General features: G+C 41.2%; 1 protein-coding gene across 1 annotated transcript; it reads left to right on the top strand.

Annotated features, from left to right (window-relative positions):
• BATF3 (basic leucine zipper ATF-like transcription factor 3) lies at nucleotides 1-14,039 on the top strand. Its single transcript, XM_042445754.1, has 3 exons — nucleotides 1-112; nucleotides 6,260-6,364; nucleotides 13,309-14,039. The coding sequence occupies exons 1-3, from the start codon at nucleotides 44-46 to the stop codon at nucleotides 13,492-13,494; spliced, it is 360 nt and encodes a 119-aa protein (XP_042301688.1). The 5' UTR covers nucleotides 1-43; the 3' UTR covers nucleotides 13,495-14,039.
• The last annotated feature ends 771 nt before the right edge of the window (nucleotides 14,040-14,810 follow it).

The following is a 14,810-nucleotide window of genomic DNA, read 5'->3' as shown; positions in this document are numbered from 1 at the left end:
AGGAGGGTTCTTTTTTCTGCAGCTCCTCTCCCTCCAGAGGATCATGTCTCAAGGCTTCTCCTCCTTTGGCAGCCCTTTGCAAAGGAGCTCTTCCTCTGAAGGGGCTCCTCAGGTAAGGCAAAAGTATGAGGAGTGGGTTGGGGAAGGGAGGGGGGCAGGGAGGCTGCAGCCCCTCTGCAGGAAGAATAATCCGGTCTGAGACCGCTTTAACTGTCCTGGCTCAGGGCTAGGGAACCCCGGGGAGGGGGGTGTCTTGTGGCCCCAGACCTCTCTCCCTCTCTCTCTCTGACAGAGGAGGCTAAAATGTCTCACCAAGCTCCAGTTCCCAGGATTCCCTAGCGCTGAGCCAGGGCAATTCAAAGCTTTTTGAGATTATGTTTTCACTTTTGTATGTTTAAAAGTTTTAATTTTCTAGTGTTTTAAATTAGGTTATTTTAATTGGTTTTTTTTAATGTTGTAATGTTTTTTTATATTGTGAGCTACCCTTGGGTCCCTTTTTGGGAGAAAGGCGGGATAGAAATAAAATAAAATAAAATAAAATAAAGCAGTCTCAAACAGGATTATTCCTACAGTGGACCAAAGGGGCTGGAAAGGAGGCACACTTGGTTTTACAATGTCCCCCTTTTTCTCTCTCCTCCTCTCCATCACTTTTCCTCCATGGCCCTCCTCAGCCAGAGTGACCAGAAGTCTTCATCTCTCTTGGTCCAAAACACACTGTAGATATAATCCAGTTTGAGACCACTTCAGCTGCCTTGGCTCAATGTTAGGGAATCCTAGCATTGCTAAGGAATAGCCTCCTTAAGTCCCTATGCTGGGAGGAAGGCAGGATATTAATCTTAATCATCATCATCCTGGGAATTGAAGTTCTCTGAGATATAGTCTTCTCTCATTCCCACTGCCTTTTAAATTGGATTGCAAATCGGTTTGAACCGGTTTAAACGACCCTGGTTCCCACTTAATCCAAATCACTGAAGTGATTCCGAGGGGGGGGGGGGGCATGCTCCAGACCCATTTAACCCATGTCTTTTTGACACTGACTTTTTCTGCTTCTTTTTTGATAAATCGTTTCCACACAAGTGTGAACCACAACCAGATCGGAATCGATTCAAATTTCCCCTTCGGCCAGCTGGAACCAAATCATTTTGAACTGATTCATTTGTGAATGGGAACCACAAGTGGGTTATTTTGATGGCAGAAAATGCAATCGGGGCAAGTGTAATGTAAACCATTATCCGATGTCGAATCAATCTATCGATTCGGATTGCACACCGATTTATGTATAAGTGGGAATGAGGAGTCAGAGATCTCTGGTGCCAAAATAAACTACAGTTCCTAGGATTCTCTAGCACTGAGCCAGGGCAGCTAAAGCGGTCTCAAACTGGATTGTTTCTGCAGTCTCTTTAGGACCGCCCCCCCCCCTCATTCCCACCCCCACCACCAAAGGCTGAAGCTTCTCTCAGAGTGCGAGAGGGAGGGTGCTGTTGCACTCCTTCCATGCTTATTGCTTTATATCATAGTCCAGCACTCAAACCATTAAACCACACTGGCTCCCCCTAATTTACAAGAGCCTTTTCAAAAGGCTTTTGTAAACCAGGGAGAGCTAGCATGGTGTAATGGTTTGAATGCTGGACGACAACTCTGGAGACCAGGGTTCAGTTCCCTGCTCAAGCGCCAAAGCACACTGGAGTGACTTTGGGCAAGTCACACTCTCTCAGCCTCAGAGGATGGCAATGACAAACTCTCTCTGGAGAAACTTGTGAAAATAACCCCATGATAGGGTCACCTTAGGTAGTGGCATCACTAAGGGGTGCGGGGGGTGCTGACCACACCAGGTGATTCCCTCAGAGGGGATGACCCCACAACTACAAGTAGCGCTTTGGCTACTGACACAAACCAAAAGGATATTCAGCTGTTGACATGCTCAGAGGTGAAAGGAAAGTCCAAAGTGATCATTAACTGACATCAAATCAGATTCCCAGCAAGTCCCAAAAAGCCAAACAATTAAATTAAAATGCTGAAGAGGTAGCAGGAGTGGGGGGAGGCTCACTGGGAGGAGAAAGGAAAGGCCCCAGGTTGTTGTTTTTATTAAATTCAAATTTCAAATTTCAAAAATTAATTTTTTAATTTAACCAAAAAAATCTTGTAAAATTGACTTTAGAAACATCACATTTAACCAAATTTTCACTTTAACCACAGGAAACTTTGTATATGTAAATATATTTTGGATGCCCATGTGAAATTGTAATTTAAAGGTATAATGTTAATTGTGCTGGTTGTTTATGTCACATCATTGCCATTACACTCCCCATTGACCCCCTCCCATACCACACCATACAGAATCCTTAGTAATGTCACTAATTCCCATATGTCACGGGATATATGGGAATTAGTGATATACTGTACAGGAAAAAAACATAACTAAGGATTTTGGATGGGATGGGATGGGATGGGGTCAATGGGGGTTGACACCAAGAGGGTTACCACACTGGTTGATACCAACCCCAATGATGCCAATGACCTTAGGCTTGCCATGAGTAAAAAATGGCTTGGAGGCACACAACAACCATAAAACCCAAGAAATAGTGCAGAAATGATCAAGATCAATGCTAAGGGAACTGGAGTGATTTCCCTGTGAAAAAAGGGCAAAATTTGAACTTTATTTTATTTTTAGTTAGAGGATGGAGGAAGCTACAGGGAAGGGACATGATAGATTTTGAATAAAATCATGGGTGGTGTTGCATGCAGGGAGTTTTCCTCCTCTCATCTCATTACTACTAGTATTCAGAGCTATCTAATAAAACTAGTTTGCACAAAGTTTGCAATAGTTACTTGACCATGCTGGGAGTTGTAGCCCCCAAAAGTACCTTCTCCGAGTTCTTCAGATAGAAGGACATCTTTCTTCAACCAGAGTCTATTTTATTTGTGGATTTAGTTGCTGCTGCAAGAAGTAATGATGGCTAACTAGGAATGAGAACACATTGATGGGGGAATCACATTCTCAGTGGCTACTCCTAGACATGATGGCTATGTAGTGCCTCCAGATTTGAATAACAATTAACCACTCTCTGAGGAGAATCAACTATTGTCCTCGTGTCTTCTCTGTGTGCTTCTTGGGGGCATTTGGTCAGCCACTAGTAGGATACAGAATATTGGCCTTGGTCAGAATGTGGAAAGTTACTTTTTGAAAAATCATTCATTCCTGTTACTTCTCAAAGTGTTTGAAAAACAATCCATTGGCATTATTCTATATACATTTAAATAGCAAATTTGTTCAATATTTTTGACTGTCTCTTCTTTTACTGTTACTTTTCACCAAAGCCCACATTTCATTTACACACACATACACACACACAGCCACACCCATACAGCTTGGCAACTCTGATCACCTTTACATTGAGCACTATATGTTGATTGTTAGAGAGAGATAATACTACATTTGCCCCTTTGCTCTGTTGCAGCTTCCTCCAACCTTCTGCCTTCCAAATAATAATAATAATAATAATAATAATAATATTTATTTGTATACCGCCCTCTGGCAAACCAATCCGGGCGGTTAACAACAGTAAAATATAAAATATGACAATTAAAAACACTTTATCCCTCCCCCCCTTAAGACAGTATTAAATAGTATAACATATTAAAAATACAATATCAAGGATAAAAACAGCAATTAAAACTAAAAACCCTGATATCCCTCTGTTGATCCTCAACCATCTCTAAGATGGGGCCACGGGAGGAATTTGTTAGACTACTGCACCCCTCACCCTCAAGCCAACAGAGGGGATGATTGGAGTTGTAGTCTGTCAGATCATGAACTTTTGTTTAAAAAATGTTGTGTTCACTAGAGAAATTAAGGTAAAATATGGTTATGTACCCACCAATGGCACTACCTTTCCACAGCGGAGGAACTATGTGATCCTAAGAGGCAAGAGGCTATGCTGATGGCAACAGTGCTGCTGGTAGGGTCTCCCATGACAGATAGGCTTTTGCTGAAGAGCCAGAATAAATGTGCCAAACAGCTACTGGTCAGCAAAAGTAATGGGTGTGTGTGTGTGTGTGTGTGTGTGTGTGTGTATGACACCAGGGACGTAGCCAAGGGGGGAGATCTTGGGTTCCGGACCCCCCGCTTCCATTAGAAAAATGAATGGTGTGTGCTGCTGCACCGCTGCACCCAAGCCCCATTATAATGGTGGCACTTAGTTTGGACCCTCCCCCTTCCTAAAATCCTGGCTACGTCCTTGATGACACTGGTGGAGGATCTCTTAGAGACAATGGCAGTGACACCATAGCTAACACTTGTTACTGCTTTTCAGAAGGAAGCATGGTAAATCCCTTTTGAATATCCTTTACCATGAAAACTCTATGATGAAACAATCCAAAATGAAGGAAGACATAGTTCCAGAAGATGACACTCCCAGATCAAATGACATTCAGCAAGCTACTGGGATGCAGCAGGGGACAACTACGAGTAGCACTTTGGCTACTGACACAAACTAAAAAAATATTCAGCTGTTGACATGCTCAGAGATGAAAGGAAAGTCCGAAGTTGTATAACACATAATATATGTATTATGTGAGACACATGAATCATGGAAAGTTACATGTGATAAAATAAGAAATGGAAAGTGCAAATATTGCAATACTTAGGGTGAGTGGGTCAAAATGGACTAGAATGGAACATTACCATTCCCTACCTGTGGTACCTTCCACTGCACATATTCTGCACTATTTTGTCTAATACAAATTCAGGACCTAGAAAAGTTACTTTTTAGAACAGCAACTCCCAGAAGCCTCTGCCAGTATTAGCCATGGTGGCTGGCAAACCTTGGGTCTGGTCATCCTAAAATAAAATAAAATAAAATAATTTTTCCAAGTGCTGCATGGTACACTCTCCAAGCAGAAGCAAATTTACTCCCAGCATGTTAGTGCTGTCATATAAACATGAAGCAGTTCTTGTCTTAATGATGACCTAATTAGTTAATACAAATGAGAAACAAAATTGAAGATACTCAGCCTCATCTTGCCAGGCCAGGATAGAGCTTTTGCATACTAGCAACCTGCCACATGTGCATGTATTCTCTGTTATAGCAATCAGAACCAGAGATGAAAGCAAAATCCATCCACACTTCTCATTCACTAACTTCCCTCTTTTGCCTCCTACCATTTCCTCTTCCCTTTCACTTTCTTATGGATCTCTGTAAGTTGTGAAAACAATTTGCTTGGAACTTCTCATTCTCAGCCTAGCTCATGCTTTTTAATGTGTGTGCATGTGCCTTCAAGTCGCCTCTCTACTTGTGACCTCATGAATTTCACAGGGTTTTCTAAGGAAAGAAATACCCAGAGGTGGTTTTGCCAGTTCCTGCCTCTGAAATATAGCCTACAGCAGCACCTGGTATTTGTTGGTTGTCTCCCATCCAAGTACTAACCTGGTTATCTTCCAAGATCAGAGAAGATTTTGTGCCTTTAGGGTATTTGGGCACATGCTTCTTAAAGTCCTTTGAAATTCTCTGATCAAGTAATTTATATGGATAACTCCTCTGGACCTACCCAGCCACCTCCCATTTAAAATCACAATAAAACCTCCTCCCAAAAATATTTGTGATTTCATGCCATTTTTGTGAGTCTACTTTAATTTAGTTTAGCATGTTGTTGTTGTTGTTGTGTGTGTGTGTTCAAGTCGTTTCTGATTTATGGGGTTTTCTTGGCCAGATTTGTTCAGAGAGGGTTTGCCATTGCCATCCTCTGTGGCTGAGAGAGTGTGACTTGCCCAAGGTCATCCAGTGGGTTTATATTAGTTAGTCTCAAAGATGCTACAAGATTCCTTGGCTTAATTTGGTTAAGTCTGGCTTGCAGTTGACTTGATCTGATTTAACAATTTGTTAGGCAAATGTCTTTCACTGTTTCTTTCTAAAATTCCCTTCTCAGAAATGTAGTTGTGGGGAGGCACAAGAAGGTAGACAACTTTAGTCTGGTCATTCTCAAAACCTTCTCCAAGCAGTGTTCTAAAAGTTCTTGTGTGCGAATGCAGCAACAGCCAACCCAGTCTAAAAATTTGTAGAAAAATCCACTGTAGTTCAGCTGGGACTCTCTGTACCTCATTTTCCTGATGGGTATAGTGGAATCATCTTGGAATGCATGGTTAGGCTGGCCATTTTGCAGATGACAAACATTGCACCATTTTTGGAATCCTAAGGGATCACAGGGGTAGGGTGGAAGAACAACTAACTAACTGAAAGTCTTGTGATTTCTTTTTGGCCAGGGACCAGAAGACGACGAAAGGAGAATAAGAAGAAGAGAGAAGAACAGGGTGGCCGCACAGAGAAGCAGAAAGAAACAAACACAGAAAGCAGATAAACTCCATGAGGTGATTGTTACCCTGACTTTCAGCAGTACTTGTATCAGTCTAAGGCACAAATGATAGAGTGCTGTGGCATCTAAAAGACTGACTCATTTATTGTGGCATAATAAGCTATCATGGCTCATGAATGCTTGTTTCTTTAAAAAAAATTAGTCTCTAAGGAAGAGGTGGGAATTGTGTAGACCTCCAAATATTGTTGGAGTGTATCTTCCCAGGAGGAGCCATTGTGTAGTAATGGTTTGAGCAGTAGACTGGAGACTAGGGTTTAAATCCCCACTTGGCCATGGAAACCCACCGTGTGACCTTGGGCAAGTTACATAGTCTCAGCCTCAGAAAACCCTGCAATAGGTTTGACTTAGGGTCACCATAAGTTGGAGACAACTTGAAAACACATAACAGCAATGACAGCATCAACAACAACAGTTTCCCAATGTATCTCGCCATTGACTAGACTGGCTAGGGCTGTTGGGAGTTGCAGTTCGACAACTTTTAGAGGGTTGCACAATTCCCACCTATTGTAAACTATCAGAAGACTCTTGTAACAGTAAAACAGATTGTTGCTGTGGGCCTTCAAGATATCTCCGACCCTAAGGTGAACCTATCACAGGGTTTTCTTGGCAAGGTTTTCCAATAGGAGTTTGCTTTTGCCTTCCTCTGAGGCTGAGAGTGTGTGACTTGCCCAAGATCAACAAGTGCGTTTCTGTGCTGGAGTGGGGATTTGAATTCTGTTCTCCAGAGTCATAGTCTAGCCCTCAATCCACTTCATTACACTGGCTGTCATGTAAAACAGATATCATTCTAGAAATAAACACAAATAAAGATTATTCTTAATATATTTCAAGGAGAGAATTAAACCATGTGTCCAGGCCTTGGAGGTGGGATATTGTCAAACAGCTGCAAAGCAACAATGAAGTGAATACACACTGCAGCAGAAAAGAAGGGACGCATTAGCCTTTCCTCCTCCCAACCTTTGGTTATCAGAGGCTCTTGAACTATATCACCCACAGTTTCCATTTTCTCTACATCACAAGAGACTGAGACACTCTTCAACATGATCTGCATTTTTAACAGCTTTTCTGACAATCTACTGAAGCGTCCACTTCATGTCTGTGGTAAGAATCTGGTGTATAGCAAAGGGGTCTGAGAATGTTCTAGGGTATAGAGTCAGGTGTTCACTACTTTGACCTGTGTCAAAGGTTATGGCCTTTGTTGTGGCCACAACTGAGGTTGTGACCTTGTTGGTTTTTTTGCCATCATGTTGACTCCAACATACAGTGATCCTTTGAATAAAAGACCTCCAAGAGCCACGGTCATCAACTGCTCAGCTCAGGTCTTGCAAACTGAGGGCCCTGATTTCCTTGATTGAATTAATCCACTTGTAGCGGAGTCTTTCACTTTTTCAACTGCTTTCTACTTTACCAGGCATTATTGTATTTTCCAGTGAGTCATGTTGTTTCATGAGATGTTTGAAGTATGACAGCTTTCATTTAGTTATCTTGACTTCTAGTGAGAATTCCAACCTGATTTGCCTTAAGACTCCTTCATTTACTTATTTGTTTTTTGACAGTCCACAATATCCATAGAACTCCTTTCCAGCATCACATTTCAAATGTGTTGATTTTCTTCCTGTCACCTTATTTTACTGTCCAGCCATACATAGAAATCAGAAATACAATTTCTATGGATGGTTGTAACCTACACAGTAATTACTGACCGTGTGACTAAGGACACCACCACCCTCAGGATTCAGACACCGTGGATTAACTGTGCATTATTCCCTTTTGTGCATCCCAATATCCATATTTGTTCCACTTGGAATCTAAGAAAGATTTTGCTGCAGACCTTGCTAGGAAGCCATATATATCCCTGTAGAATAAATTTATTATGTCATCAGTTCAAAGCCTGAATTAGTAATCAAAATATAAGGAACCAGGATTCCTAAGTTTGTAAACTACCTCTGTACAGTATAACAGCACAAAACGGTGTTTACTGAGGAGCAAATTCCATTGTCTTTAGTGGGGCTTAGCTTGATCCTTTGTCTTTCCCCTCCTTTCTCATTCTCAGATTATATTTGCCATCTTCCTTTCAAGTCCAGCTACCCTCTTGTGCATACATCACTGATTATGGTATGGCTCTTTCTCAAGAAAATTGCTCAAATATATTATAATAAGGGTGTTGACTAAATCTGAAGTTCTAACAATGTTTGCCACCACTGTTATCATTCATACTGAAAGCTTTCTTATGAGCAACCATGAATGCCATTTAAGAAAAAACCCTTTAAGGGTGGAGATCCAGAGACTAATCTGTCTTTTCCATGGAAGAAAGCTGATTATTCATCTGTTCTAGCAACTCCACATGTGGTACAGTCAAGCAGCACAATCTTCATGGAGGTGGTGCACATTCTGATCACAGTGGCTGAACATAAGTGTTTCTCTCTCTTAATGTATGTATATGTGTGTTTGTGTTTTAAGTGTATCAGTACGTTCCACCCTCATTCAAATTGAGGGGGAAACTAAACATTTGCTGTACATTTGCACTGCAAAACTATTATGCCCAACTCCCACTCTCTCTCTCTTCCCTTCCTCTACAGCAGTGGTAGGGAATGTGTTATCTCCCAGATAATCTGGATTGTTGCAATTCCCGTCAAACCAAGGTAGTTTAATTTATGGAGAAGGACGAAGGAAATTGTGATCCAACAATTCAAAGAGAACCAATGAGTGAAACAGAAGGTGCTGTGGATTCACTAAACCCAAAGTCCTCCTAGTCATCTACCATGCCCACAGTAGTGGGAAAAATTAAGACTGGTATTAGAATTTGCAGGAGGAGAGTAGGGAAAGAAAATAGTGGGGAAAAAGCTAACATTATTAAGCCAAGCCTTAGGGAAATTCCCCCCCCCCTTTTTTTTTTGGACTATAATTATGCAAATCTCCTACGTTTTGCATTTCTATTGCTATTCTCACACACACACAGCCTGCTTATATAGGTCTATTCCTGGACCCTCCACTCCATGCATCTGAGGAAGTAGACTCAAGTCTACAAAAGCTTATGCTACCAACTTCTTTTGTTGTTAACCACCCTTGAGTCAACCTCGACCCATGACGACCCTGTGGATGAGATATCTCCAAGACCCCAGTCCTCCACTGCTCTGCCCAGCTCCTGCAGACTCATACTCATGATCTCTTTAATAGAGTGCATCCATCTAGCATGCATCCTTCCTCTCTTTCTACTTCCCTCCACCTTTCCTAGCATTATTGTTTTTTCTAGTGATTCATGCCTTGTCATCATATGTCCAGAGTATGATAGCCTAAGTTTTGTCATCTTGGCTTCCAGGGAGATTTCTGGCCTAATCAGCTCTATGACCCATTTGTTTGTCTTTTTGGTTGTCTACACAATTCTCAGCACTCTTCACCAGCACCGTATCTCGATTTAGTGTCAAAGGCACTGCAAGATCGCTTTGCATACTGATTTTCCACACAAACACAGCTATATCTTTGCAAATTCCCCAGCCAGCATAGCCTGGAAGTTGCAATTCAAAAAAGGGAAATTTCCCAAATTCATTTAGGCTTGACTAGCAAGAGCCTGGTAAGAGCTTAGGAAATGTAGGAGTAGTCCAATCTCTAGGTATTTTCATTAGGGTTGCTCTACCTGAATTAAAGAATTTGTAGTCCAAGAAGTTGTTTTACGATCTGAATTAAGCTCATGGTCGCTCCTATGAAAATCCACTCCTGTTTTCATTTCAGCAGTATAATTGCAGGTGATGATTAACATCATTTTATTGCTATGATGAATGTCCATGGATTTCCACTGGGATAACTGAATAGATGTTTTGCCAATGACTTATTCTCTCCATCTCTTAAAAAATTTAGTAATATTGTTTCCTGTTTCTTAAAACTTGATTAAAATAGCTCATTAAAAAAAGCACTTCCTGTAGCTATTTTCAAATATATTGTTTTTGTGGTCTGCTTTCTTACTAATCTTTGCAAGTTTAAGTAATATATAACTTCAGGAAATCAGTTATAAACATTATCTCTGTAATTTGTGGAGTGACTAGTGCCCGCTATTTCAAGGTGTCACCTATTTTAAGGGCTACCCCAGCCAAAAATAAGAAGAAATGAGAACAGCAAGGACCATGACATTTATTTATTATTATTTAGTAAAACATCTATAATCTGTTTTATGTAATGAGATTGTGAGTTGTTCATCAAGTATGAGCAAGTACAGTAGACTGAGCAGACATCTGCATTTGCCTGGTCAATCTTATCTCAATCTTGCCTCACTATGGGGCGATGCATTGTATTTCTGTTGAAATTTTGGTAACTATTTCTATAGTTGCACCTCTGTGTGTACATTAAAATATATGCAGATTTGTGTCCTTTTTGTCTCTGTTTTGGTAGTATATTTTCTCTTTGTTAGCAGTGTGCAAGTGGACACCTTAGTGATTTATCAGTGATTTCCACTGATGTTATGGGTTGATGTTAGTGATTTTCCCCACAACTTAGCTATCATCAACACTCCCATGTATATACTCTCTGAAAAGAAAGAATTCATCTTCTGGAGCAGGGCTGGGCAAAGTATGGTCCCCCAGGCCCATTAGAGTGGAAGGGGTGTTGGGACTGCTTGTAGTGACTTGCTGGATTCAAGAGGTGATTTGCTGTGGTCACAAAAACGCTCCCACTTTCTCCTTCTGCGCTCCCTGCAGTCCATTCATCCTCTCTGGAGTTTATCACATGGGGGAAAATATGGAGTTTAAACAGTGATTAATCTGTGAAAACTACACAATTGACATTAAAACTCGATTAAAATGAGATTAACACAAGAGCCATTATCCAGTGAAAAACCAGGGAATAGTCAGGCAATAAACAACAAAAAAGCAATAAATAGCAAACGCAAGCAGCTGCTAAACCATTCTAGTGCTTTTGCGATTACTTTTATCATTATTATTATTTTTAATTGTGTTTCCTGGGCTTCCCTTCGTCCTCTCCTCTTTTTGCCTGTGTCCTCCCTGGGATTTCCTTCATCTCCCCCCCCCCCCCCTTTTTGCCTGTGTTCTTCCCAGGGATTCCCAGGGACACCCCCAGTGCTGCCTTTTTGGGTCCTTTTTTTTAAAAAAAATAAAATTTATAGAAAAATCGATAGATTGGCAAAGCAGCTGCTTGCAAAGGCAAGCAGCTGTTAAACCATTCTAGTGCTTTTGTGATTACTGTTATTTTATTTTATTTTAAAATTGTGTTACTTGGGATTCCCTTTGTCCTCTCCCTGGTTTGCCTGCTCACCTGTGACCTCCCTGGCCTTGCTTCACACTCTCTCAGCCTCTGGGCCCAGCCTCCAACCTCCCCCCCCCATTTCCAAGCTGGGCAGCCACTTACATCGCTGATGATTGACGAGAGATTCTGAAGTGCGCTGTCAGTGAGAACTACAATCGAGGTGAATTAAATTGCTTGGACTGGGGTAAGGAAAAGATCCCCTTTCATAAGTGGGAACTGGGGACTTTTTAGAATCACTTTTATAACCGGGACAGAAGCGAAGCAGGAGCGATTCATCCTCCCAGTGGGAATGAGGCCTTAGAACGTATGAAAGCTCTGTGGCTACTTAACCAGTGATCAGTTGATGGGAACTACTGGAGACTGCTAATGGATTTCAGATATAAATCCTGGGATCTCAGACCTTGGTCTTGCAGTTGCCTTTTGGTCTGATAAGGTGTGGTTGCTGTTATTGTTGTGTGCCTTCAAGTCAATCTACCACAGGGTTTTCTGAGCCTGAGAGTATGTGACTTGCCCAAGGTCACCCAATGGGTTTCCATGGCCGAGTGGGGAATTTGAACCCTCATCTCCAGAGCTGTAAATCAGTGCTGAAACCAGTACACTGTACTGGCTAATGATAAGATCTGTACTGTGATATATATTGTTAGATTAAATTAAGTTTTATTATTTTTGCCCCTTTCTACTTTCCCAAATATTCCTCTGGTTCTCTGTAAAGTTTATTGCTTATAAATAAATACATCTCTCTATATGTATGCTTCCAGCTAAATAGTTTCAGTATTAAATCTAGTATCACATACACAGATTATCACAGATGAAAACTGGGACACATGTGGCCAGACAACATTAAAGTGTGGCCAAGAGGGCAAAAGTTATTAATGCACAAGCTAGGAAAGGTTTGTTTTTGCCTGAGCTTAATGGAAAGGGCAAAAGTGGTTTTTAAGTGCTTTTATCTTTTTAAATTATATTCTATTTTTAAACAAATGAACTGTTTTAATATTGTAACAATTTAATTTCATTTTAATTGTCACTTTTGTAGATTTTTAATTATACTGTGATTTTAGACTGTAGGCTGCTTTGAATCCCAATTTTTTGGGGGAAAGCATGGTACAATGAAATAGAAGAAGAAGAAGATTCTCTCCTCCCCTCCTCTCCTTGCTGCTGAATTAATTGAGTGTGAACTACATTTGCACTTTGTACTTTGCAGCAATGGAAGCAAGCCAAGGACAAAGGGGGAAAGTAGGAGGAATAGGGAGAAAGTGGGACATTTTCAAAGCAGCAGTAGAAGTGGGAGGACAGTGAATTAATCAGGACTGACCCTGCAGACTGGAAAGTATGGCATCATGCCTTGGTTATACCAACTGGTAAAGGTTTCTGGTATAAGGGCTATGGTTTTGGAAGCTCTTGGTTTGTTGGGCTCTTAAGGGTGTCCTGTAAGGGCTGGTTCTCTGGCTGAAAGTGAATTAGATTTCCTGCATGGCAGGGGGTTGGACTGGATGGCCCTTGCGGTCTCTTCCAACTCTATGATTCTATGATTCTATGAATTGGGTGAAATGAATGATTTTAATTTACTTTTCAAGGTTGGTGTTGAATCCTGCTGGGATCCCTCTTTCACCATGAATCCAACATTTGTGTGCCCAAACAAAAGAAATATTGTATTGCTTCCTTATTTATTTTGATAATCTGTTGCAGGAATATGAGTGCCTGGAACAAGAAAATACCTCCCTGAAAAGAGAGATCAGCAAACTGACAGATGAACTGAAACATTTGAATGAAGTGTTGAGGAACCATGAAAAAGTCTGTCCTCTCTTACATTGCTCTTTAAACTTTGGCTTGATTCCCAGGCACGACGTCCTCAGTGGTCCCTTGCCGAGATGAAACCTCCAGAAGTCCCTAAAGTGCTACTGAGATGAGAGAGTGTTCAAGATCTATTGTCTTTCTCTTTCATCGTGCTGCATAAAACACAACAACCTCACAGCAATAAGGACTTCATCTTACAGTTGGGAGACTACTGACCATCAGGAAGCCACCTTGATAGTGAAAAAAAATGATGAGCTCTAAAATTGTTGGAGGACCTTTGAACAGAACAGTCTGCATTCCACAAATTTTCAATGTTTGCTCTTGTCCTGCGAAGAATCCAAAGCATATAGCAGAAGCAAGAATACAAATAATTTTCACCTCATTTTATTTTCTACCTATACAACTGCCTAGTTCTCATTGTTAAGAAATAAGTTGGTGCTCATGGAAAAGAGGAAGAAAATGCTGCAGCTTTTGAAACCAAAATGGATTGTGAACTTATAAATCTGCAATCAACAGGTTGTGCTTAGCAGTTTGATTCCTTGTTCCCTGACATTTCCCTTGTTGCTCTCTGCTTACACTCCACTCACAGCTAGATGTCAAATTCTGTGAAAACTCTAACACCGCAATTGGACATTTAGCTTTAAGGCTGCTTATCAACTCAGCAACAGCCATGTGGCTTTTTCCATTTATTGAAAAGTCATGTTTTGCCCTGTGCTGATTTGTCATGCATTGTGTCAATCATGAAGCAATGCCATGCATTCTCAAAGCCTGGAAAAGACTGGCTGCCTGTGGTATGAACTGGACACCAACTCCCAAACCATTCCCATTAGGCATTTGTCAGGGTACCAAACAAACTTGTAATGAGATATACACAAAGTACAGCCAGGTAAGAATCAAAGCTACAAAGCAGGGAGCCTTCTGGAGCTCCAGAAGGAGGATAATAATTATTATCAACCTGTAAAAGAGTAGGAGCAGAGCTTGCTCTGTAGGAGCCCCCCTACTCCTAGAATAATAAAGCCAGAAAGTGCTTCAGACCTCCAAGTCAGGTATCCAGCCTCTTCCTGAAGCATTCTACTGAAGGACACACATTCCAACGGAGAACCTCTGTTCTGTGTTGGACAGCTTGTGCCATCAGACTGTTGAAATAGTTTGAAATAATTATTTTTTTGGACCAGAAATGCCACAATTCCCCCAACTGCATGACCAATGATCATGACTCCCCTTTCAGCCGCCAACCTGATGTCTCAATTCTTTCCTGGGGCTCTTTCACACTACCCAATTATAGTGCTATGATTGCACTTTAATTACAGTTATGGGTTCCTGTATTTTGTAGCTTGAAGAGGGCACTAGAGTTCTCTGGTGGAAGATCCTGAATGTCCCTGCTGAACCACTAC

This window comes from Sceloporus undulatus, chromosome 1 (genome assembly GCF_019175285.1).
Source record: "Sceloporus undulatus isolate JIND9_A2432 ecotype Alabama chromosome 1, SceUnd_v1.1, whole genome shotgun sequence".
In the NCBI taxonomy this organism is placed as follows: domain Eukaryota; kingdom Metazoa; phylum Chordata; class Lepidosauria; order Squamata; family Phrynosomatidae; genus Sceloporus; species Sceloporus undulatus.
The sequence above is the reverse complement of the archived record's forward strand: the minus strand, read 5'-3'. Positions and strand labels throughout refer to the sequence as shown.